This window comes from Hyaena hyaena, unplaced genomic scaffold (genome assembly GCF_003009895.1).
Source record: "Hyaena hyaena isolate Hyena2069 unplaced genomic scaffold, ASM300989v1 scaffold_1, whole genome shotgun sequence".
NCBI lineage: Eukaryota > Metazoa > Chordata > Mammalia > Carnivora > Hyaenidae > Hyaena > Hyaena hyaena.
In genome coordinates this window covers 10,530,604-10,555,819 of record NW_024080633.1, presented here as the reverse complement: position 1 = coordinate 10,555,819, position 25,216 = coordinate 10,530,604, and the positions used below count along the sequence as shown (strand labels likewise).

The window sequence follows — 25,216 nt, the reverse complement described above, 5'->3', positions numbered from 1 at the left end:
CTCGTTTTGCTGGAAGGGCGCCACGCTCTCCTCGCAGCCCGCCTGTCTTCTGCATCTGAGGTCCTGGGGGGCGAGGCCAGGGAAGTGTCCCTGACGGGCGGGGCGCACCCGGACCAGCTGCCTTCCGGTCCTACGTTTTCTTGTTTCGCTTCCCAAGATTTTAAAAATAAAAGTTAAATCCATACAATCGTCACAAAGCACACAACTGTGGCGTCTGCACATTCATGACGTTGGGCAACCGAAACTGCCATGAGGTTCCAGACCTTTGACCACCGGGGCGCAGAGCAGAGCGGTCGGCAGGCCCCCCCACGCCCACAACCATTACTCTGCTGCCGCCGCGGGCCGGCCTGCTCCGGGCACTTCCGACGAGGATCCTGGGCACAGGGCCGCCTCGCTCCTGCTGGCGGGGCGTCTGTGTGGAGCCCGTGGCCGCACGGGTGACAGGACACTCGAGATGCCACACAGGAAGCGAGGGGGTCTCACCCTGAGTGTGAGATACAGAGACCAGACCCAAGACCGACCCCCCGAGCCCCCTCCTCCTGATGCCTGGCTCCGCATGCCCTTGGGCGCGGTGAAGGCCAGAGGCCGTTCCACACGCAATCCAGATGCGCTTGCCACGTGAGGTCACCTCCTCTAGATTAAATGGCCCCTTTCCCTGTGGATTGTTGGCAGGGACAAGTTTAATTCAGCTGCATCACAGCCTCTCCTTAGGCTTCCTGGCCTCAGAAAGGCCGACGGGCTTGCATCCTGACCACTGGCCCGGGCCACAGCTCTGCCTGCAGGGATGCGACCCGGGCCAGGCTCCGGAGTCCTCAGACCGCCCCCCAGCTGCTGGCCTGTTGGGGCTGGGCCTTGGAGGGCTGACCTCGGTTTAGCCCTTAGTGGCTACGGCGTGTGGTCAGGACCCACGACGAGAACTGTCATTGGCCTGTGGCCCTGTCTAGAGCCTGGGGAGGTGGGTCTCAAGAGAAGGGAGGCCAGCTGATAAGGTCCTGGCCTACCCCCTCACCCCCGCCACTCCCCGGCTGCAGGAGCCATTAGCGCCTTGGATCTCCACCTCCAATTAGAGCGTGATTGGGCCCAGCAGCGCCTGCCATGAACTATTCACCTCCCTTCCTGGTATCGGGAGGGAGGGAAGCAGAGAAGGAACAAGAAGATCCGGCCCAGAGCTTGATGCTGGGCAAACAACCCTCTTCCGAGGCCGGCCTCACCCTGGGTGCCCTCATCAGGTTTTGAGAACCTGGAAAAATGGATCCTGGTTGCTCAGAGGCCACACAAGCAGCAGGGAGGAAGGGCCAGCCCCAAGCGACCCCTGGCTGGGAGCGGGTACGGGGTCCCCAGTGTGACACGAGCCCCAGCCCCGGCATCAAGGTGCACAGACGAGACCTGAAGGTGCCAAGGACGCCCTCTCAACCTGCCTTCTTCACGAACGACACCACTTTACTTTTCCCAAACCAAACAACAGCACCGCACCGAGAGCTGGAGGCCCACGTTGTGGACAAAGGTCACACACAGGTATCTGGGGCAGAGGTAAGAAGAGCGACACGGCCCAGGCCCTCAGGTCCCACACTGTCCCTGAGGCCCGGGGGGCTGCAGCCGTCACTGAAGATTCCAGAATTTCTGCCCAATAAACCTGGGCTTTCAGAACCTTTGGGTTCCCCCTTCCTCAAAGGGGCTGGAAAAGGCCAGGTCGGTGGGGACGTTGCGTGACCTCTGTCCAGGGCGGCTTTCCTCGCTCCCCTGGGCAATCGGCCCCCGCTATCCTCCGTGAGCCCCACGCGGGCCTCCCCCATGTACTCCGTCCCGTCCTGGCTCCTGGTCTTGGCTCTCAGGCCTCGTGTCTGCTCTTATAATTAAGGCCCAGAAGGTTCTCTGTGCACCTCGGTGCCCCTCTCTTTGCCTCCCAACTGGGCCGTGCTGCTGTGCTCCCTGGTGCCCAGAGCCACAGTGTCCTGGTCGGTCAGCGGCCTCGGAGCGGCCTGTGCAGGGAGCTGCTCTGGACACAGTGTGGCATCCTCGTAGGCAGCTGGGTCTCACCTGCCCTCTGGCCCCACGACCCCTCTGGGGACTGACCCATGAGGCGTGTGTCCACACAGAACCTGCACACGATGTGTACGGTGACCCTCCCAGTGACTGTCCCCAGCCAGACACCACCCAGCAGCCTTCGGCCACCGAAGCGACCCGTCAGCACCATGGAATTCTTCTCGGCGGCAGAAAGGAACGTGTGTCCACGCGGATGACACACCCTGCTAAGGGACCGAAAAGGCCACGTTCTGGAGGGTTCACTGTAGGACATTCCAGACAAAGCACAGACAGGGCGCTTGCCTGGCCTGGGGTGGGGGAGGTGCCGAGCACGCACGAGGGGAGGGTCTGAGGCGCAGGACCCTTCCGTATCTCGAAGGTGATGGTGGCTACGTAGTTACATGTTTCCAAACCTCCAAGCTGAACGCGGGCAGAGGGTAAGTTTTATATACGTGCAAGACCAATGGATGTGACACAGAGCTGTTCTGCTCTTATTTCTAAGTGGGATCTTGCTTGTGTTGTGGACACCCTGGGAGGGCGTCTCGGGAAGCCGGGAGGGGGCCGGACACCCTGGGGGAAGGCATCTCGGGAGGCTGAGAACAGAACGGGGCACATTCACTTTCCAGGCTTAGGCTCTGCTGGCAGGCTCCCTGCTAAGGACCCGGGATGTGAACGTCTGAGTTCAAGTTGGAGAGGGGTGCCTGAGAAAAGGCTGGATTTAGGAAAGGTCGTCCAGACAGTCAGAGGGCTCCCTCACACCTGCCCTTACACCACGCGGTGTCTGGATGGGAGGCTCTGGGCAGCGGCCAGCTTGGTCTGCTCAGAGCAGTGCCCTGGAGCACATGGGTCCCAGTCATTCCTATTCTTCCCACGTGTCACCTGGGAAGGACATGGGTGTAAAGAACACTCTTCTGTCCTGCCCCTGACTGGCCATTTGGGAGAAACAGGAGCCTCAGCCGCCTGGCCGGGATCCCAGGAAAGCTCTGTGGCCCAGCAGGCAGTATGCTTCCCAGACTGCCTCCCCCCACCGCCCCAGGGCTCAGGGCACAGGGAGAGGACAAGGCCGGGGGGTACCTGGCACTCGAGTCCTGGTCAGGGGGTTGGACAGGGCCATGCCGATCTCTGTCATCCCATAGCGCTCCAGCAGAGTGTGGCCGGTGGCCCTCTGCCACTTCTCCAGCACAGGCACAGGCAGGGCAGCCGATCCCGAAACCATCAGCCTGCAGGCACAGCAGGGGCAGCCTCAGGGACCAGCGGGGGCGCACACAGCCCTGGGGGGGGGTGGGAGGAAGCCTCAGGGACCGGCGGGGGCGCACACAGCCCTGGGGGGGGGGAGGAAGCCTCAGGGACCGGTGGGGGCGCACACAGCCCTGGGGGGTGGGGGGACAGGGGGGTGGCCTCAGGGACCAGCAGGGGCGTGCACAGCTGTTCATTCAACACCGCTGCCCTACAGCTCAAGATGCAGGGGCGCCGGGGGGCTCAGTAGGTTAAACGTCGGACTCCGGCTCAGGTCATGATCTCACAGTTTGTGAGTTTGAGCCCCGCGTCGGGCTCTGTGCTGAGAGCTCAGAGCCTGGAGCTGCTTCGGATGCTGTGTCTTCCTCTCTCTCTACTCTTTCCCTACTCACGCTCTGTCTCTCTCTCTCTCTCAAAAATAAACATTAAAAAAAAAATGGTAGTTGGCGGTTAAATTTTAAGTCTGTCATTTGAAATGAATTTGTTGGGTGTATCTTAGAATGTAAACAAGTCTTTCAAAGCAATGGGTAATTGAGGTAAAAAAAAAATAATCCTAGGGTCTTTTTTAAAAAAAATTTTTTAATGTTTTTTATTTATTTCTGATAGAGAGAGACAGCACGAGCAGGGGAGGGTCAGGAGAGAGAGAGAGAGAAAGAATCTGAAACAGGCTCCAGGCTCTGAGCGGTCAGCACAGAGCCCGACGTGGGGCTCAAACCCACGAACTGTGAGATCATCACCTGAGCCGAAATCGGACGCCTAACGGACTGAGCCCCCCAGGCGCCCCATCCTAGGGTCTTTGAAGGCACTCTTTGTGAGAACCCGCTATTTATAAGCCAGCCCAAGCTCGGAGCAGTAGTGAGACTCTGGGCTGGGGGAAACCGCTCACAGGGCAGGGGCCCGAGGGTGGCCAGAGCACAGCCCACGGGGCGAGGGCTGCTGCAGCCCATGACTCAGGGAGGGGCCCCCCCACCCTCATGCAGCCCCTGGGACTCCTGCCCCCCTCTCACTCCAGCTGCTCATTTCTGGTTGGAGCTGCAGGGGTGCCCCCGCCCCTGCCCACGGCATTTTCTCAGCAGGACCCTCCCCACCACAAGCATAATCCCGTGAGGCCTCAGGGCCTCTGCCTCTCAGAAATTACCCTGATTTCCTCTCTCTGATGCCACCCTTGCCCTTGGCTCTTTAGCTCTGGGGAATGTGCGCCACTAACACTGCTCTCGTCCTGGGGGCCAGATGCCTGCTGAGGGGGACGGGGAGGCTGGCATCGATGGGGGAGGGGCCAGAATCACGACAATGTCAGAAACTGGCTTGGAAAATCCAAATTCTCTCCAGGAAGCAGAGGGGACGACCCTCCTGGGCTCTTCCTAAGAATTGGGAGCCACGTGCTTGGAGCAGCGTGGATGCCACAGAGACACACACACACACACATTTCAAGGTCACGCTTGCGTAGCAGCTCGCTCAGTGTTCTGCTGAACGGCTGTGCCAGCCTCACAGAGCTGGGCGACACGCGTCCTGTGAAAAGTCACCACCTTCTCAGGGACTCCCACTGCGGTGACAGGGACAAGCAGGCAGAAGCGCGCCGTGCCTGCAGGCGCAGGAGACGGGGCCACGGAAGGGCTGGAAGAGCCCACGCATCTGTCAGGAAAGGTGTTTCTCAGGGACCCGGGCGGGCAGGGGTGGGGGTGCTCCGGGGGGCGGGCCTCAAGGGCCAGAGACCACGGCGGAGAGAGATGACGGGGGCTGTGGGGAGCCGTGCAGACGAGGGGTCAGAATGGATGGGGGAAGCCCTTGTCCTTCAGACTGGACCACCAGACAGACCGATGCGGATGGGCAGACGCGTGGACAGACAGAATACGGACGGGCACCGTGCGGACTTTTCGGGAAAGGGAAAATGCTGCTTCCTAGAACCTAGATCCGTTTTACTTCCTAAAACCTAGACACAAGTTATATCTTTGATCTTTGAGACCTTCTGGATAGGAGGGTGGACCGTTTTCATTTACCTGACTTTCTCCTCACAAACTGCACGTACAAATTCCTGGACGTGAGGCTGAACAAAGTGTTTGTTGTAATAATCCAACAACTTGGCATATATTGTAGGCACTGCCATGAACACGTTAACCCGGGGAGTTTCAGAACTTAAGAGCTTTTCCCAAACCTGAAAAGGAAAAAGGAGGGTTACAGCAAAACATTAGAAAACACACACGTGCTCAGACCTGCTTCCAGAACAGACTGCTTAACGGAGGCTGTGCCCTTCCTCCGGCTCTAAGGGGCCCGAAGCGGCTCCCACCCCTTCCGTGGGGGTCACGGCCTCTGGCAGCTACGGGGATCGGCTGTGCCAGAGGCACTGGTGTCTGGCTGCAGGGTGACCGGTGAGGAGGGGTGGCAACAGTCATGAGAACAGGGGATGCGGCTCCAGCATCCGATCCACTGTCAGGAGAGACAGGGCCCCTCGTGCCCCCAAGCGGCACCGGTGACCTCGGGTCAGCACCGGGCCTGGCGCCGGCAGACTCACGGGGATGGTGGACGCGTGGCCATCCTGGCTCATCGGAAAGTTGTGTGAATTTTGTTCACTCGGTAACTGAGGCTTCTTGCTTTCGTACAAAAACGCTCCCAGTGTTAACGAGTCCCAGAGGAAGCTGGGGCAGCACCCTCACTCTGTGGCTCTCTTCCCCGCAGCCCTGTGTGGAAGCCCTGGTCGTGGGGGGGCGGGGCGCCGGAGCTCACAGCCCTGGGCCCTCGGCGCCCCGGACACACGCAGACCTCCACCGGTGGCATTCGGGGGGCCGCCCCTCACGCCTGTCCCCTGACTGGGCTCGCAGGGTAAACAGCTCCGTTGTTTTGCAGACAATGACGCACCCCCGTATTACACAGCACGTAAGGAAACAGGAAAATGTGACCCACCATCAGGGAAAACCACCACAGGAGCAGACCCTCCGACGACCCAGAGGTTGGAATCAGCAGACCAGGAACCAAAGGTGATGGCAACAGGCTACGGAATTTTGAAGACAAAGTGAACAAAACGCGAGAAAAGCCAAGGGTTTCATCGGGAACGTGGGAATACAGAAAGAGCCATCACAAAGCCAGGAGGCCACACTGTGCAAAGTCGCAAGCTCGCTGGACGGACCCGGACACGGGCGGGACGGCGTAGGGCGGCGCAGGGCAAAGGCCCATGCTGAGTGGCGGCAGGGCAGGAGGCGGGCAGTGTGGGCGAGGCACGGGCCACGAGGGCATGGCACCCGCAGCCTCGGCAGCGACGGCACGGCGACCCTTCCCCGCCTGGGCTGCAGCGTCACCGTGTCCCCCAGGGCCCTGGCTGCACTCACGCAGATGGTAAAGGACCCAGAAGAGCCGAACCGGGTGTGGAAGGGAGAACAAACGTGGGCGGCTCACACCCCCAACTCCCCGGTTTGCTCTAAAGCAACAGCGGCCAGCGCCACACGCTGCTGGGGCGGCCACACCCCACACCCCACACCGAGGGGCGGCCAGAGCCCAGAAGTGGACCAGCACGTGCACGGGCAACTGTGCTTTGACAAAGGAGCCCTCCCTTCAGTCACCTTTTCACCAGACAGTGCGAGGACCACCGAACACACACCTGGAAAGGGTGAACTGGAGACCCTGGCTGCACACAAAAATGAACCCGGAGGGAATCAGAGGTCTACATGCATGAGCTCAAACCACAAAACTTCTGGAACAAAATCATGATCTTGCTTGGGCAAAGATTTCTCAGATATCACACCACAAGCACGATCTATGAAATTAACCGATACGATGGATTTCATCAAAATACATTTCAGAAAATAACATTAAGAAAATGAGAAGACAGGGGCGCCTGGGTGGCTTAGTCGGTTAAGCGTCCGACTTTCGCTTGGGTCATGATCTCGCGGTTCGTGGGTTCGAGCCCCGCGTCGGGCTCTGTGCTGACTGCCAGCTCAGAGCCTGGAGCCTGTTTCGGAGTCTGTGACTCCCTCTCTCTCTGACCCTCCCCTGCTCACGCTGTCTCTCTCTCTCTCTCCTAGAAATAAATAAAAATTAAAAAAAAAAAAGAAAATGAGAAGACAAGCCAAACTGGGAAACACTATTTGCAAACCATCGACCTGATAAAAACCCTTATATCCAGAATATATAAAGAACGCTTACAACCCAATGAGATAAATAAACCAATTTAAAGTTGGGCAAAAAATCCAAACCGACAATTCATGAAGATACAGGAATGCAAATAAGACCATGAAAAATTGCTCAACACAACCAGTCACTGAGGGATGGCAAATCGAAGCCACAGTGTGACCCCGTTCACATCTGCTACAGTGACTAAATGTTAACTTAGAACAGTGAGCGCGGGCGAGGCTGTGGAGAAGCCGAGGTCCTCGCACACGTGGGTGAGGACGTAAACAAGAACCAATCTGGAAAATGGGTTGGCGGCTCCTGAAAACACAGAACAGAACCTCTGGCGATTCTGCAAGGTAACGAAGACGTGTCCACGCAAGGGCTTGTGCGCCAGCGTCCGCAGCAGCCTTATTCTCTCCGGACAGAACTGGAAGTCACCGCATGCCCGTCAGAGGGCTCGGGGGCGAGTGGGCTGCGGCGGGTGAGGCTGAGAGATGTCCTGCAGAGAGAGAGAAGCCAGGCAGCACCCTGCAGGCCGCAGGGCTCCTTGCACACGTGGTGCAGGGAAGGGGAAGGTGCGGGCACAGGCAGACGGCGGGCACAGCTGGGAGCAGGGATCGAGACAAAGTCACAAAGTGACTTTCGTGAACTTCACGTCGACAGAGCTGCAGAGAAGACGCGATACAGACACTTGAGGGGAACAAGCTGAGAGACTCACGAGCTGGGAGGGGCACGTGGGGGGTGCCCCGGAAGCAAAGGCCTGGTCATCCCTGCACAGGCTACAAGTCCCGACCGCTCGAAGCAACCGCGGTAACGACACATGGTGAAGATGAAGGAAGGAAGGAATACAGAGCAGAGGCCAAAGGAGCAGAGAGCACAGGTGTGTCACAAAGAAAATTCCTGAAACTGTGACCCCGACACGTGAGCAGTCAGGCGAGCAGTATGAACACACAGACCGCCAGCCCCAGAGTTAGAGGAGACGCCACCGCAGGCCCAGCCACCCGAGAGGGCGAGGGGAGAAGTCGCGGGCTGCTTTGTGCCGGCGTATTTCACAGCTTTAATGGCAGACAATTTCTCTTAGAAAGAAAAACTGGGCTGCCTGGGGGGCTCAGCTGGCTGAGTGCCTGAACTTTTTTTTTTAATGTTTATTTTTGATTGAGACAGACAGACGTGAGCAGGGGAGGGGCAGACAGAGAGAGAGATGCAGAATCCGAAGCAGCTCCAGTTCTCTGAGCTGTCAGCACAGAGCCCAACGTGGGGCTTGAACTCACCAACTGTGAGATCACGACCTGAGCTGAAGTCGGACGCTTACCCAACTGAGCCCCTCAGGCACCCCAAGTGCCTGACTCTTAATTTTGGCTCAGGTCATGATCCCAGGTCGTGGGATGGAGCCCCACGTCAGGCTGTGTGCTGAGCGTGGAGGCTGCTTGGAATTCTCTCTCTCAAAAAAAAAAATAAATAAATAAGTTAAATAAATAAATAAATAAATAAATACTTACCAAAACTGACACAAGAAACCAAACAGGAACTACAAGAAGTCTTAAATCTGTTAACGAAATGGAACTCTTAGTTAAAACCCTTCCAGGAGACGCCTGGCCTGGGTGGCTTCCACGGTGAGCTTGAGCGAACCCAGCCTCACACTGCCCTGCCCCGGGGGCAGGGGGGAGCCCTTCCCAAGGGGAGCATGGCCCCGACACACAGGCCCAGCAGGGACGCGACGCCCCCAGAGAGCCACAGACCTGCCTTCCTCATAAACACAGATGCAAAAGCCTTAACAGACTATCAGCAGATCAGACTAGCGACAGGAAAGGACAGCGCATCCCGACCGCAGGAAGTGGGCCGCAGGCCAGCAGGTCAGGAGGCAGGTCGGAGCAGCCCGTGAAAACATGCGATCAGCGTAGTAACCGCTCAGCAGACTGAAGAGGGACAGAGACGCCAGGTAACAAAGGGGGGAAGGCGCTGTGTGGTCACCACGACAGACACGGCCCCCTGCGTTTCCCTCGAAGATGAGCAATGTCAGCGACAAGGCCGAGGTCGGTGCTCGTCAGGCTGATGAACAGCACCTACAACCCAGCAGCCGGCATCACACGTAGCCGTGAGCCGCGGACGCTGTCCTCGAGCGCGCGGGTCCGCCAAGGATTCCACACCATCGCACGTCCCAGCCGGAGCCACAGAAGGAAACCTTGGCGTCGCAAGGCACTGGTGGAAAAGCCGGTGCTCTGTGAGCCAGCACGCGGGGGAAGCGCCCGCCGCGCGCGGCCCTGACGGACTCCGCCCGTGTTACAGAAAGAACGCCTTACAGATCAAGAATAAACAGACGCCTCGTGAAGATTCTGAATGGCCAAGGATCGTACGAAACAGCGCTCAAGGGAAATGCAAATTCTGTAACAAAACCAAGGTGGCGCCGCACACACGGAAGGCGGCTGACACGCAAACCCGAGACAGCTGTGCTTTGCCGCCCTCGTCACCGCCGACAGAAGCAGGGAGCAGAGCCGCGGCTCGGCAGCTTCTCCAGCCGGACACACGCGGCCCAGGAGCCAGGAGCGCCCCCCGGGGGTGCAGGGATCTCCAGGACGCCCGCGCGGCAGCTGCACTCCTGCAGCCAAAATGGACACCGCCCAAACGTCCACCGACAGGGGAGGGACGACAGCCGAGGAGGGATTAACCGCCGTCGCGGGAGCAGGGACACATCTCAAGAACACGGTGGTGACAGCAGAGAGACATGGGGCACACAGTCACCGCGCCTCCGTCACACATGAGGTCTGGGAGGCCGACTGCCTTAGAGACAGTGGGGGGAGGGGGCTGCGTCCAGTGGGGGGGAACCGTGGGGGGGGGTCCTAGAACAGCGGGGGGGCCAAAACTGAGGGGGTGGGAACGGGGGGGGGAGAACAGCGGGGGAGGCCGGAACTGTGGGGGGGGCGGGACAAAGGGGGGGGTCCTAGAACAGCAGGGGGGCCGGAACTGTGGGGGGGCGGGAACGGGGGGGGGAGAACAGCGGGGGGCGGAACAGAGCGGGGGTGGGAACAGTGGGGGGCTTGGAACAGTGGGGTCCATAGGGGCACAGCGGGCCTCGCAGGGTGGGGACAGCGTACAGGACGATTACAGCCCCTCCGGCGGGCCTCACACACGCACACTCACAACGCGGTGAAGCACACTCAGGTCTGGACATCGCATGGCACGCGCAATACACCTCAACAGGAAGGAGCGAAAACCCACCCACTGACACGGTGGGAAGTCACACGACCGACGATGGCGACTGTGCGTGAGAACACGGAGCCACCCTCACGCCTCCACAGCCTCACGCAAATCACACGTGCGTCCAGTGGGCGTCCGGCCCTGACAGCTCACAGCCTAGACAGACGTCACAGAAAAACCCTTATGAGCGTGTCCTCAGCAGCCTCATTCACGATGTCCTTGCACTGGAAACCATGTCCTTCGACGGCGGCACGGGTGAGCCGTGGGACCGCACAGCGGGCACGGGCGAGCCGTGGGACCCACAGGGTAGCGCAAAGCCGCATGTTGGCACAGCGCCACGTGCTGAGCCGTCAAGTCCACTCCAGCGTCAGGCTGCCGTCCCGTCCAGGTGGGGAGAGCAGGGCGGAGAGGCAGGAAGCGAAGGGCCCTGGGTCAGAGCCCCGCCAGGAAGAGGCATGTGCAGTGGGACCACGGCTCGGCTCAGCCTGCCTGCAGGGCCTCAGCTGGCTGCCCCAGGGGGCGTCTGACACTGCAGAGTCCCTGTTCCCCTGCCACCGGGGCCTGCACCACCGGGACCTGCCGCCACTGGCGCCCGCCGCTCAGGACAGAACGCGAGTGGTGAAGGCGAGTGGGGGAGGCTCAGGAGCAGACCAAAGGCTGGAGCCCTCCAGGGGTCCCTGGGACACGCCCGCAGGGAGCACGGAGGACGAGGACCTCCACTGTGGTTGTCCCGTCGACAACCACTCACTCCTCTAAACTCCCATACGACCGGCTCGCTGGGTCACACACGGCTTTGCTACACAGCGAGTTCTTTCCGGACTTCCACTCCTGTGTAAACGAGTGTAAACGAGTCCCCTTCCTCTTCCCGTCCTTCTGGGAGAAGCGTCCATGCTGGCCGCAGTGCCCCCACCGTGTGCCGCGCGCTCCCACACGTTCCCGGGGCAGGGCTCACACTGCTCCTCTTCCTCAGACGATGAGACTGAGGGTCAGAGAGGTGGAGGCGGCCTCGGCCGCGCTGCTCCACACAGCTGAGCTGGCGCTAGACCGGCTGCCGAGAGCCCTGTTCTCTCCACTCCCTACGCCACTCCCTACGCCACTCTCCCTGGCTTAAGGCTCCAGGCTGAGGACAGGACAGGGAGTAAGGGCCTCGATCCCTGCCTTGTTCTGGGAGGCAGGAAGGTGGACGGTGGTGAAACCCGCATGCTGAAGACCAGGGACCCTTCTGTGGGGGAACTTACACGAGACTAACGCACGAGCTCTGAGCTGCTGGGCAGAGGGCCCGGAAGCTTTTCCAGACAGACCCTCCAGCGGGCCAGAGAGCCTTCCGGCACAGCTGCAGCGCTAGGTGAGCGGCAGCCTGGAGACACGCGCCCCTGCAGGCCACCAAGCCACAGGACCCGTGCACACTGGAGCCAGGCCTTGGCCCAGGGGGCCCCTGCGTGCTCTGACTATTACAGTGAGATGTACACGTGAGGGTTTTTCCACATTCTCTTCAACCTTCTACCTGCGAATGAAAGCTGTGCTCATCACCTCAGTTAAGGAGCAAATCGGCGGTGAGCCCGGGTCTCATTCAAAGCTCTCTGCTTCGCAGCGTCCCTGCTGAGGGCACAGTCACCCTGACTCACACCCGGCAGCCATCCACCGGGGGCGGAGACAGATGGGAGGCCGAGGCTCCCAGAGTGTCAAGCAGCAGGTCAGCGTCTCACCCGGGTCTGTCTCCCCCAAAGACGCACCTGCACCCCTGCCCTGCTGGCCCGGCGGCTCCGGAACGAAGGAGAGCGAGTATGGTTGGCTGAGCAGTGGACCCAAACATCCAATTCCTAATCAACGTGGATATGTCGCCTCACATGGCAAAGGGACCCGGTACATGCGGTTAAAGCTTCTGAGAAGGGAGGGTGCCCTGGACATGCAGGTGGCCCGATGTGATCACCGCGTCCACACGAAGCAGGCAGAGCCGGGGGTGAGGTGGCCATCAAGCAAGGGCACGGTGCCGCCCGATGCTGGAAGAAGCAAGGGCCAGCCTGTGCCCGAGCCTGCAGACGTGAGCCACCCTGCCCACACCCTGACTTTCACCTAGAAGACTCCTCTTGGACTTCTGGCTTCGGAACTGTGAGTGAGTCAGGGTGTGCTATAGGCTCCCCCGGTTTGTAGTTGTGTGTTAGGGCAGCGAAAGAAAACTCACGCAGCTACCATAGCCTACGCTGCAGAGGAAGGCGCCTGGGCCGTGGACACCCAGCCCCAGCCACGCCCGGAGCCCGGCCCCGACTCACCAGCTCCGCGCTGAACTCAGGCAGCATCACACAGGTGGCCCCCACCCAGAGGGGACAGAGCAGCTTGTTGACCACGCCATGCATGTGGTGCAGGGGGAGGACGTGGAGGATCACATCGTCCTTAGTCCACGCCCACTTGTGGACCAGCCCCGTCACCTGTGGGACAAAGGTGCAGCCTCAGGTGGGAGGGAAGCCACCAGGCTGGTGAGGGCAACCCCGGCTGGGGAGGGAAGGAGAGAGGAGGGTACGGGAGGGGAGGCTCAGGCTCTGGCACCCGGTGCCCAGCCCTTCGCGGCTTCTGAAGCTAATAGTGGCCACGTGACCGTGGGTCTGATGGTTCACATGATGACCCCCATCTCTAAGAACAGAGCTGGACGTGGCCAGGGCTTTCACGTGGGGGTCCCCAGTCCCCGCCTCCCCCTGCCCCCCAGCAGTCAGGGGTGTAGCTCTGGCTCCAACCAGCCCCGGGACTCCAGGCCTCGGCAGAGCCCAGCCCCCACTGCCTGGTTCAGCACGTCCCGCAGCCCAGCCAAACTGTTGTGGAGCCCGGAGCTGGGTTTTCCGCCACATCCTTGGCTTCTGTTGAGAAGCAGCGTGAAACGCCCCCCTTCGACTGTTCTGAGAATCACCACTGGGGACGTCGTCCCGCCTGCCTTGGTGACTGCCAGGGGCGAACCCAAGGGATATGCTCACCCCTTTCCCAGCACTAGGCAAGGGATGGCGTCCTCCAGACACAAAGTATGTCTTGGGGAGAGACAGAAAACCTATCGGTCACACCTTGCCTGCAGTCAGCCCAGCTCATTCACCCTGACACCCTGACGTGCAGGAGTGGTTTAGCCTGAGACTTAGCCACTTCATCTCCGTGGCTCTGAGCATCACCTCCATCTCACTGCCCCCAGTGTGTAAGAGTCTATCACATACACCAGCAGGTTTGGAAGGAAGAAGGACAGATGTTAAAGGTAAATAAAGTGGTTGGTAGGCTTGGCAGAGATGCCGAGGCCACAGCCCACGAAAGTAACAGCCAAGATGTGGGGACCCGTGACTTCCTGTTCTCACCCTGATAAGCCCCATTTCAGTGCAGATCACATGTCTTGAACATTTGCTTCACAGCTGCTCCTCCTGAAACCCCTCGATATCACGTGTGGGGGCCCATTCTGTCTTCCACCTGCTGTGCGGCCCATGGAGCCCCTCCGTGGCCTTCTACAGCCGAGGGAGCCCCCCGCCCTTTCCCGGAGCCACCCCCACGGGTTGGGGGGCTGGTGGTCACATCCACTGCCGGAAGGGCTGGTGGGAGGGAGGCAGCCGGGGGAGGCCTCCACAGAAAAGGGAAGGAAAGCGGGACTGAGCCCAGGGGCCCATGCAGCTGGCTGGGAGCACTCACCATGGCCCTGATGTTGTGATGAGTGCTCAGGACGCCCTTGGGCCTCCCTGTGGTCCCGCTGGTGTAGATGATCATGGCGCCCCGGTCTCTCCAGTTCCGCTCTGGCACCCTCCACTCCCCAGGCTCCTCTGCTGCCGCTCGGTAGACTGTGGGCGGGAGGGACAGCAGCGGGACCCCCAGCCTCCGGACCATGGGGCCCAGCAGCTCCACGTACTCGTGGCCGGCAAGGACCACAGCACTCCGGGAGTCCCGGATGAAATACTCCAGCTCGGCCTGGGGGTGCTTCCTGTACAGAGGGACAGCCACGCCCCCGCTCATCCAGGAGGCCCACTGCGCCACCACGTAGGACACGTCGTTGGAGCACATGAAGGAGACCCTGTCCTCCTGGAGGTCCCCGCCGGGCCGCCCAAGGAGCCGGCACACGTCCTGGGACAGGCGGAGGCTGTGGTAGTAAAGGTCCTTGTACGTGTGGCGGCCATGCTGGTCAACGAGGGCAATCCTGTCCCCGAAGGCCAGGGCCCGGGCGAACACGGGGGCGCTCCTGTCGGAACAGGCCGCTGGCGCCGTGTGCAGGGGGCTCCCTCCTCTGCGTGTCCAGGGAGCCGGCCGCTGGGAGGCCAGGGCGCAGAGCAGGCGCCGGAGGGACATGGCGGGCTGGGGCGGCATCACACCCACTAACATCAGCGGAGTTACCTGCAGAGGGGCCGGAAGAGGGGGAACCACAGGTTAGCGCCGCCAGACCAGGCCTCACCCGCCATAGCCGGGGAAGGGCCCAGCCAGATGGCGCCGGCCGCCTCGGGGCACCAGGTAAAACCAGGTAACACCCCAAGACAGGCGTGCTACCGGCCACAGAGCACCTTCAGACCCACCTTCAGTCTCGCAGTCCAGCTTCATATTTGCTCTCATTAAAGGACCTCAAAACATAGTTTCTAAAACAACCCCCCAATCTAAGCCCTCCCACCCCAGCCTCAGCCCACCTACCCCCCCCCACCTCGGCCCTCCCACCCCAACCTCGGCCCTCCCACCCCAGCCAAGCCCACCAGGGCCCACAGCCAGTCAGCAGGCATGAGCCCGACCAATGAGCGTCCACCTGCCAGTCCCCTGGAGGGTGGGGTGGGGGAGGACAGGCACAGGGACCCCTGAGGGCACCTCTGGGTGCTGCAGGCTGAAGGACGCCTGCCATCCAACACTATACGGAAGCTGTAGATCTGGCCCCCTTCCCAATGGGCCAGTAAAACGGAGAAGCTCAGGAATGATCCGGGCAGGAGGGGCCCAGGCGCCCCCAATGCCTCCCTTCTGCTCTGTCTCTCACCCTCTCCCCCCACCCCGATGCTCATTAAGTTCTCTCCCTGACAAACCCTCCCTTCGCTCTCTTTCATTAACTTGCTACAGGGGAAGACTAATGTGTTATTGTTTGTTACACGAAGGAAACAGTTTTATTCTCTGTTCTTAATTTAAAAACAAATTATACACAACACTTTATAATTACCCAACAAAACAAACAGGCCGCAGGGGGGTGTGAACTGTGCTGTGTACTGGAGCCCCGGTCTCTCCTGCAGCCTGGGGGCTCCGCAGACAGACTCTGGGCAGCCCAGCAGGGGGCCGCCTCCAGCACCCTGTGCGCCCCCCTGCGCTGCAGGCCTTTCAGGACCCTCTCAGCCTCCCCCCTGCTTGCGCCCAAACCCTGGGCAAATCCGCCTTAATGCTCCGCAGCCTCCACCAAATGGTCAGTTATCAAATGCATGGGACCCACACTATTTCCAGATGAAAGAGGCAGTCATCAAAGCCACCGTGTCCTATAACTTCTCTGTGTCCTTGCCCTGCCCTCTACCCATGGTTCAGAGGCGGATTCATTCGAGGCTGGGTCTGCACTTCGTTACTATAAAGAAAGTTGGTAAATGGTAAGAAGATAGCTGGACTCAACCAGAGAAAACAATAAATGTGATAAACACATCAGATATGCCAGTTTCAGAGAAAGTGAGCTACTAAAGAGCAAAGCAGGGTAGCTTTGACAGGTTTTCTTTTGCCACTTCTAGCAAGTTCCTCTCTATGTGCTGTAGCGGCCGTGGGGAAAAGGAAACAGAGTCTGTGCACAGAAAACCCACTGCCCAGAATTTCTGAACCACGCTGAGATCAGGTTCTTCTGGGCAGAGCACCGGAGAGGTGCTCAGGGCGCTATTGGAGGTGACCGCATTTTCTGGGGTGCCAAGGAATGGAGCACTCTGACAGCCGCCGACAGCTGCCTCTTCCACCTCTCTCCCCAGGGGGCACTGGAGGAGGAGGTGTCCCACATGGGGCTGTGACTGCAGCCCCAGAAATGCACACAGCTTTTCCTTTCATCCACATCTGTCCCCACACGTTCCCCCCCACCCAGGCCCACAGACACCTTCTGCCTCCCTCACTGGGTGTCCCTGGGTCCTGGGAGCTGCGCCACGTGGGAGGGAGGGCGGCAGACAGCAGTGTGCGGCCAGGGTCTGAGCGCTTGGAACGGAGGACTGGAAAGCAGAGCCAACCCCGCTGTCCCTCCCTTGCCAGGGCCTTGTTGACCTGGTACACAGGGCTGCGGATGGATGCCAGGGGCGGAGGTCATGGCCACATCTCGGAGGGAAATCGGGAGAAGTAACCTGCCCAGGACCGCAAAATAACAGGAGAGGATGCGGTCCAAGCCCAGGCCTGGCTGTGCCCCCAGACCATGACCCATTGTGCCCCACAACAGGGGGAGAGGAGCGTCCATGATGCGGGGCCGCCCCAGGGAGGCTGACATCTGAGTCAGTTCTACAGACTTCACCAGCCACAAGCCAGGCTGCCCCCAGGGCACGTGGGTGGCCCCTCAGGCTAGGTGAGCCCCAGGGCATCGACTCGGCCACCCAGAAGGGTAATTCACAGTCATTCCAAGATGAGCCCCCCCCCCGAAAATACAAGCCCTGTGTTCCCACAGTTGTATTTTTTTTAACGTTTTATTTACTTCTAGGAGAGAGAGAGAGAGAGAGAGAGAGAGAGAGACAGCATGAGCAGGGGAGGGTCAGAGAGAGAGGGAGTCACAGACTCTGAAACAGGCTCCAGGCTCTGAGCTGGCAGTCAGCACAGAGCCGACGCGGGGCTCGAACCCACGAACCGCGAGATCATGACCTAAGCGAAAGTCGGACGCTTAACCGACTAAGCCACCCAGGCGCCCCCCCACAGTTGTATTTTTAAAACAGCCTCAGAAAACACTCAGAGATGGACACCAAGATGCACGGACGGGACGTTCACCGCAGTGTTATTTACGATGCTGAAATCTGGGACTCGACCGAAGGGTCCAGAAAAGGTTTAGGAGATGAGGGTGAGCACAGGGTGCTGGGGCCCCAGCCCAGCTGTGGGGCCGACTGCCAGGAAGCACCCTGCAGTGCCGCCCAGGGGAAAAGAACGGTGGTGGGTCAGTGGGTCGCAGCCTGAAGGTGACCACCCAGGTGAGCACAAGGTTACGGGGATCAGGTGATCCTCATTTCTTCTTAGTGCGTCCCATTTTCTCCAGCTTTTCTGAAATGTATGACTTTATAGTCAGATGCTTTAAAAGCCTAATAAATGTCATTTAGTTTCTAAAACTGGAGATACTTCAACTTCAGCATTAGTATCGTCTGCTACACAAAAGAGACAAACATACAAAAGCATTTGTTTTGGATGGTGGATCTACAGTGTGTTTGTAACTCTCCGTAGCTCTTTAATGCCTCAAAATGACAGAGGCAAAAAATGAGGTAACAGCGTTTTCCTTTTGGTTAAAACTACTGGTTCTTAAAAGGCTTATGCAGACGTGAAGACATGAGTGCCGATGAGGCAGTTTCCATGCACGCAGCGCAGACAGTGACACCCACTCAGCATTTCCTGCCACCAGTGTGAGTGCCTGGCGGGCGGGGAGGCCAGGATGGCTGCCGTGAGCACAGGGCTCCGGGAGGCCTGGCCTCATGGGGGGGCCAGGACAGCTGCAGCTGAGGGCGAGACGGAGCCAGCCGGGCAAGCGTTCAGGGAAGGAGACGCGGGGCACGTGCACCTGGGCTGACGGGGGGTGGGGGGGGTGGGTAGACACCGGGTGGGTAAACCTGGGCTCACGGGAGGGTAATTCGTGGAGCAGATGCTGAGAAGTGCTCACCAGGAAGCCTCACAGCAAAAATTACTTTTAATTTGGGTAACTACTGCCAGAGTCCCCTCCAGAGAGGACGGACTAACTTATCTGCCACCAAACAAGTGGGGGCGTGGCGCCATCCCTTTGGTCCGGCTTTTAGGTCGCTCAGGCACGTGACCCTGAAATGACTCCCTCCTAAACTCCTGTAGTTAAGAGCTGGTCTTCAAGGTCAGGAGATGGGGGCCCTGCCCCGAGCAAGCAAAAACAGCTCTATTCAGGGCAGAGGACTGTGTGTCATCCTGCTGGACACCTCTGGGTCCAGAAAGACCAGGAGACCCTCAGGAAGAGAGCCCCACGTTCCAGCCCCAGGGAACACGGGGTCTCCACCAGCAGTGGCTCTGTCTCGACTCCACTGCCACCAAGTGCACGTGGGCCATCGGTTCTCCTGTCTCAACTACCCAAGTTCACAAAACTGCTCTCGGGACCCCAGCCAGGGGTGCCGAGCAGCCGTGTGGCAGAATCCCCGGACGCGCTGCTGTCACACAGACGAACGAGGCCGGGGCTTATTCTCACCGCCCAGACTCTCAGGCGGAACCGAAGCACAAGGGGCGTCAGGAAGGTCGCCTGACACAGGAGGGTCACACCCACGGTTCAGGGCACCGCTGCAGTCAGCCCGGACCTGCATCGACCTGCGCGGGGCCTCTGCTCCCCCTCCCCGGGTCCAGCACCCCTGTAAGCCTTCACGTCCCTTCGGTCACAACTCACAACACCCGCGGGAGCCGGGCGGCGCTGATCCGGGGGCCCCGCTGCACAAGTCACCTCCCGAGAGTGATCCCTGCAGGCAAACGAGGGCGGCTGGTTCCCACGGGGGTGAGAGGGCGCAGGCCGGCGCCCTGGGCCCCAGCCCGAGCGTCCCCGGCCGGCGCGCTCAGGAACGCTGTCTTCGGGTCAGAAAACCAAAAGGGGGAAACGCGCTAAAACCCAGATCCGTATCAGAAGGTAAAATGCTGTTTCACAAGCGCCGCCTGGGGCAGGACGCGCACGGGCCCGGGCCCGGGGGCCCGGCCGCGCAGTCCGCCCTGAAGGGCTTTCTGGGCGTGGCTCGCGCCTCCCGGCGGCCCGGCCACTACCGTCACCACTCCGGGCGCCCACCAGTCGCACCACAGCACCGGCCCCCGCAGACATGCCCCAGGGCCCGGGGTTCCCGCCGCTGACTGCTCGCCCCTTCCCGGCCGGCTCCCCCGCGTCGCCTCTCGGAGCCTGGCCGCTCACAGGCCCGCACTCGTGCGGTCGCCGCCGCCGCGGAGCCGCGTGGACCCGCACCCTGGGCGCCCAAAGCGCTGCACGCGGCAGGCAGACTCGGCGCGGGCACCTCAGGCCCCGCGGAGCCAGGAACGAACTCAATTTTTCGCGGCCGCCCCAGTGCGGCCGGGACGGCTGATCGCGGACCGCGGGCGCGCGACAGCCCCCCGCGTCCGCTCCGCCGCCAGCGCGCGACCCAGGCGTCCCCGCGGCGCGCGGCCGAGGAGGCGGGGCCGGGACGCGGAGCGCAGCGCGGGGTCGCCCGCGGGCCGGGGCGGAGGGCGGGGGGCGGCGGGCTCTACCTCGGCGCGCGCGGCGCTCGCTCCTCCTCCTCCTCCGCTGGCGCTCCTCCCCCTCCTCCTCGGGCCCGGCCGGAACAGGAACCGCGGCTGCGCGCGCCCCTGCGTCCGGCACCGGAGCGCGTCCCCCCCGGCGCGTGCGGCGCCGCGGCGACGGGTTCCGGGTGCGAACGTTCCCCCGGCCGAGAGCGGCAGGTGCCCGCCTGGAGGGTGTTTGCGCTAATCGCGTTTAGCGGACGGGTCGCGCGGTCGCTGGGCTCCCGACTGGACCAGAGCGTCTCAAAACTGTAGCTACTAGCGGGGCTCGGCTGCGCCTCCACCTCCGCGGGTGTTTGAACTCGGGGCAAGAGTGCGTTCGTTTGGCTGAAACGTGTGGTTTTTCCCCCAAAGTGAATACACAAACCCACGCAAGCTGTGCGGTCCGGCAGTGTGGGTGCGCAGCTCGTTCTGAACCCGCACGGCCCGCACTTCGGCCGGTCCTCCTGGGAGGACGACGCTGGGTCGGGCGCCCCTGAACCTGAGGGCGCGGGGAACACGGGGGTCACAAGAGGCACACGAGGGACATGGGGGCTCGGGGACACGGATGTCGCTGAACCTTGGGGTGCAGGGGGGCACAGGGATACACGAGTGGTGCTGGACACGGGGGTGCGGACCTGAGGGCACGTGGAGGACACGGGCCCAAAACTTCCCGGCTGAGGTGCAGAAGAGAGGATCCCGTTCTCCGTCAGGAACATTCTGGACACTCAAGGGAGCTCCTGGAGAAGGAGAATGCCATGGTCCAAGGAAAGAAGGGCTGGGGATTTCCCCGGAGACAGAAGAAAAAGACTAAGAGATGGAAAACCATGGAGGAAGGAGAAGGAAATGGGCCCATCCATAAGATCCTATGTGAAAAACAGAGGAGTTTGGGGAGGAAGAGCAGAAAAGGCAGAGGAGAGGAAATCAACAAAATTCAAGAAAATAAGCAGAGAGGGGCACCCTTCTGGGTGGAGGGCCGCAGAGTGCCTGGTATAGTGAGTGCATGTGGCTGGCAGACGTGGGTCCCTGGGAACGCGGGGCAGAGATCGCAGATCCCAGCTGCCTGATGTCTCACTCGTGTGTTCTAGAGAGTCAAACACCTGACGTGGCCCCACCTGAACTGGGTCTTCCCTGTTAATGGGCTGTTTGTGTCCCCCCTAAAATGCATGTGTTGAACCTGACCCCCAATGTGATGGGATCAGGAGGTGACCCTTGGGAGGTGCTTAGGCCATGAGGGGCTTCCTGCCTTCACAACACAGGCCCCAGGGAGCTCCCTCACCCTTTGCCACGGGAAGGACTCAGCCAGATGGTGGTCTGCGAACCAGGAAGCGGGACCTCACCAGACACTGAGTCAGCCAGGACCTCGGTCTCCAGCTTCCAGCCTCCAGGGCTGTGGTTTATCGGCCCCCATCTGTGGGGCCCCGTGACAGCTGCGGGAGGGCTGTCCTAACGCTTGCCCGGCAGCCTTCCCAGCTCACCACTGTTCCTGGAGCTCCGTCACGGAGACGACTCCTTCCTTTCCACCTCCCATCCCATCCTGCTCAGTCCTCCTTCAGAATCCCTCAGGAGCCAGCCGCTTGCCACCAGCCGCGGTGCAGCCACCCCGGGGGCCTTGGGAAGCCCTCATCTCACACCCAGATTACTGAACTAGCCTCCTGGTCTCCCTGCTTGTCCCGCCCCACCCCCCACCAGCTGCCCGTTCCCAGCGCAGCAGTCAAGTGGCCCAGTGGAAAACAGTCACATCCCAGTTGCCCCCCTGGTCCCGGGTCCCACTGCTGCGGAGACCTGCACCCGACAGGTGGGAGTGGCCATTCCCTGTCCCGCCCCCAGACCTGCACCCGACAGGTGGGAGGGGTTATTCCCTGCCCCGCCCCCAGACCTGCGCCCGACAGGTGGGAGGGGTTATTCCCTGCCCCGCCCCCAGACCTGCGCCCGACAGGTGGGAGGGGTTATTCCCTGCCCCCGCCAGGGAAGATGAAACTGATGGAATTTCTTTTAAAAAAATAGTTTAACATTTACTTATTTTTGAGAGACACAGAGAGACAGGGAACGAGCAGGGGAGGGGCAGAGAGAGAGGGAGATACAGAATCTGAAGCAGGCTCCAGGCTCTGAGCTACAGAGCCCAACCTGGGGCTCGAACTCATGAACTGTGAGATCATGATCTGAGCCGAAGTCAGACGCTTAACCGACTGAGCCACCCAGGGGCCCCTAAACTGATGGAATTTCTGGTGCATTTGCTCCTTTGAGAGGAGATTTGAACATCGAGGCAGACTTTGGGCATCAAAGAAGGAAAATCATGCAGAAAATGGATCAAGAGAAAGGACGATGATTCACACAGAGAGAGCAGGCAGGTGTGCAGCCACAGCAGAGCAGCCATGTTCTTGGAGGCTGTTCCTGGGGCCTTTACAGACTCACATTCACACCGTGAACAGTAACTGCAGACACTGGTGTTGACCTACCCGAGTCCACGGCCGCCTCTCAGGGAGGGAGGGGTGTGGTGGGAGAGACGAGCACTGGGTGTCCATAGGAGTGGACAGTGACAGGGTGACCACGGAGGCGATGCAGGCACATGGAGGTGAGTAGAGTTGCCTCGTGGGTGGGAAGGGGACGGTGGTCTCTCACACTGTGTGTGGCTGGAACAGAGAGACTATAAAATAATTTTTATTTGAAAAATAATTTTTAAAGGTGGAGGGGGCAAGGAAGCACTTCCTGTAAACTTCACGGTCTGAGCCCGCAGCAGCCCCTGGCCAGCACGGCCACTGTGGCTGTATTCTTGCCTCTGGCCCTTAAACACACCAAGAGCTCCCCCCCACCCACCAGGGAGGGCTTTCCACCAGGCACAGGGGGGAGGGGGTCACTGTCTATCAGGGCCCCACCCTGCCCCGAGTGGCACAGGGCCCCAAGCGCATCCACGGCCTCCCCATGGCACCCCGGCTGTTCACGGGACAGATGGACAGACGGGTGGGTGTCTATGCAGGTGGCCATGCGCCCAGGCCTGTTCTGGGCACAGAGACGAAGGCTGAGCCCCTCGTGCTCCTGTAACCTACGTGCTCGTCGGGGAAGCAGTGTGAGCGGTGGGGAAACAGACACGCCAGCGAGCGATGTGACCTGTGCACCGAGCGGCTGTGTCTCCCAGAGCTCACGCGTTGAAACCCTGCCCCTTATGTTAAGAAGTGGGGCCTTTGCGAGGCAGTCAGGGTAGCTGAGTGTGTGAGGTGGAGGCCACAGCCGGGAGAGCTTGCCTCCTCTCTGCTCTCCGCCAGGTGAAGACATAAGCAGGTGACACGAACCCGCCAGGAAGCCGGTTCTCACCAGACCCGGGATGAGCCGGTGCCTTGGTTATAGGTGACGTTTGTTATGGCCGCCGGGCTGGCCGAGACGCACGGCCGGGCGAGGTGACCGGAAGGCTTTCAGGGGTGCTTCCGAGCGATGGGGGCAGCAGGCCAACGAGCCATGTGACTGGCAAAGGGCTGCGTTGTACCTGTTCTGCAGATGAGGAAACTGAGGCTCAGAGAAGTCATAGCGTGTCCTCGCCCACACTCCTGCCAAGGGATAGAGCTGGGATTTCGAACACAGAGCCCACATCCTGCCCCCTCCCCCTTCTCGTGCGAGACTGGACAAACAGCCAGACATGTGTCCCCTTTACTCAAAATCAGACTCTACCCCGCAGAGCACCTTCCATAAAGAGCAAGTCATCTGCACAAGTTGTGTCCCCAGAGATGTTCACGGCTGTGCTACTCCTGACAGCCACAAACCAGGAAACAACTCATTAGGGAACTAAGAATGCTGAGATGCTGTGTCGCCATTAGAAGGAGAAGAGTGACACCGAAGATAAACCTAGAATTACTGATAACGATCTACGGGTGAGTAAAGACAGCATGAAAACACTTTCTTAAATTCTAATATTAAAAATAGAACCCAGGGCGCCTGGGTGACTGGGTTGGTTGTGTGTCGGACTTCAGCTCAGGTCATGATCTCAGAGTTCTGAGTTCGAGCCCCTGGAGCCTGGAGCTGCTTCGGAGTCTGTGTCTCCCTCTCTCTCTGCCCCTCCCTGGCTCACACTCTGTTTCCCTCTCTCTCTTCCTCAAGAATAAATAATTTTTTTTAATTTTAAAAAATTCAGGGGCACCTGGGGGGCTCAGTCAGTTAAGCATCCAACTTCAGCTCAGGTCATGATCTCGCAGTTTGTGGGTTTGAGCCCCGCGTCGGGCTCTGTGCTGACAGCTCAGAGCCTGGAGCTGCTTAGGATTCTGTGTCTCCCTCTCTCTCTGCCCCTCCCCCTGTAGCTCTCTCTCTCTTAAAAATAAACATTAAACAATTTTAAATTAGAACCGTAAATTGCACGTGGGGTAAGACTCCCCACTGTGTGTAGACAAAGCACACGGAACAGCCTGAGAAACGGAGGCGCCACCCTCCCGAGGCACCGGCTCCTGCAGTCACCTCAGTGTCGCCCCGCAGGCCACGCATGCGCCTTCGCGTCGGTGGGGGGCTGGCCCACGTGTTAAAGTGCTGAGGGTCCCAGAGCCAGCAGGCCCATGTCCGGAGGTGGGGGGAAGCCCCTCACCCCCCAGAGGCAGGTCCCACCTGTTCTGGGCCCGGCTGCACGTGGACCTGACCCCGGGAGGAGGGGCGCCCTCGGGAGGGGGTCTCGCGTGGGTAGGGCCACGCTGGGCTGCTCGGCCTGCCCCTGCTTCGGCCGGGAGCTGCGGAGGACGTGAGGGGTGTGGTTGGTGTCTGAGGCCTCTGTCCCCTCTCAGTCCCCCTGCTAGGAGGCCACTTGCTGGGACACTCACGGCCGACCCCCCTGCACCCCCCCAACCACCATCACTGCTCATCTGCGGCTTGGACAGGATCCCCTCTGCCCAGGCCCGAGAGCAGGTGCTTGGGGAGGAGGGGAGGGAATGGCGGGTGAAGGGTGGCTTCTCCGGAAGGGCCTCTGTGTGGGGCGAGCGGCACCGCGACAACTCGGGCAGAATGGCAATGGGAGGAGGGGAGGAGGGGCCGGGCAGGAATCACCCCCCTTTCCCGTGACTGTGTTCACGCCTCCAGCTTAATGTCCCTGAACTGCTGGGAGCGGGTAGGTCACACCTCACTTGACCAAAGCAAAACCCAGATCTGCCACCAGCAGTTTCCACAGGAAGGAGACCCCTGCCAACTCTGACCACATCCCCTGCCTGCTGGGGGCTCTCACACTGCCAGACGGGGAGCGGGGGGCGGCCCAGGAGGGGCTCGATGGCCCTGAACGTGGGCACAGGGGATGGGCCTGTTCGGACCCAGCCCTTGGGTGCTGGCCTCC

General features: G+C 60.5%; 1 protein-coding gene across 7 annotated transcripts in view; it reads right to left on the bottom strand.

Annotated features, from left to right (window-relative positions):
- The window catches only part of ACSF3 (acyl-CoA synthetase family member 3), a 51,449-nt gene extending 31,509 nt beyond the window's left edge, over positions 1-19,940 (bottom strand). For 3 of the 7 annotated variants that reach the window (XM_039225429.1, XM_039225378.1, XM_039225092.1), the window contains exons 1-5: positions 19,909-19,940; positions 14,206-14,898; positions 12,825-12,980; positions 5,256-5,410; positions 3,097-3,242 (exon numbers count right to left, since the gene is read on the bottom strand). In XM_039225429.1, the coding sequence (XP_039081360.1) occupies positions 3,097-3,242; positions 5,256-5,410; positions 12,825-12,980; positions 14,206-14,886 (1,138 nt within the window). In that variant the 5' untranslated portion in view covers positions 14,887-14,898; positions 19,909-19,940. Of the gene's footprint in view, positions 1-3,096; positions 3,243-5,255; positions 5,411-12,824; positions 12,981-14,205; positions 14,899-15,074; positions 15,101-15,958; positions 17,119-19,908 lie in introns of those variants that run through there. The other 4 variants (XM_039225260.1, XM_039225196.1, XM_039225143.1 and 1 more) reach the window with 4 other exon arrangements.
- Between the last annotated feature and the right edge of the window lie 5,276 nt (positions 19,941-25,216).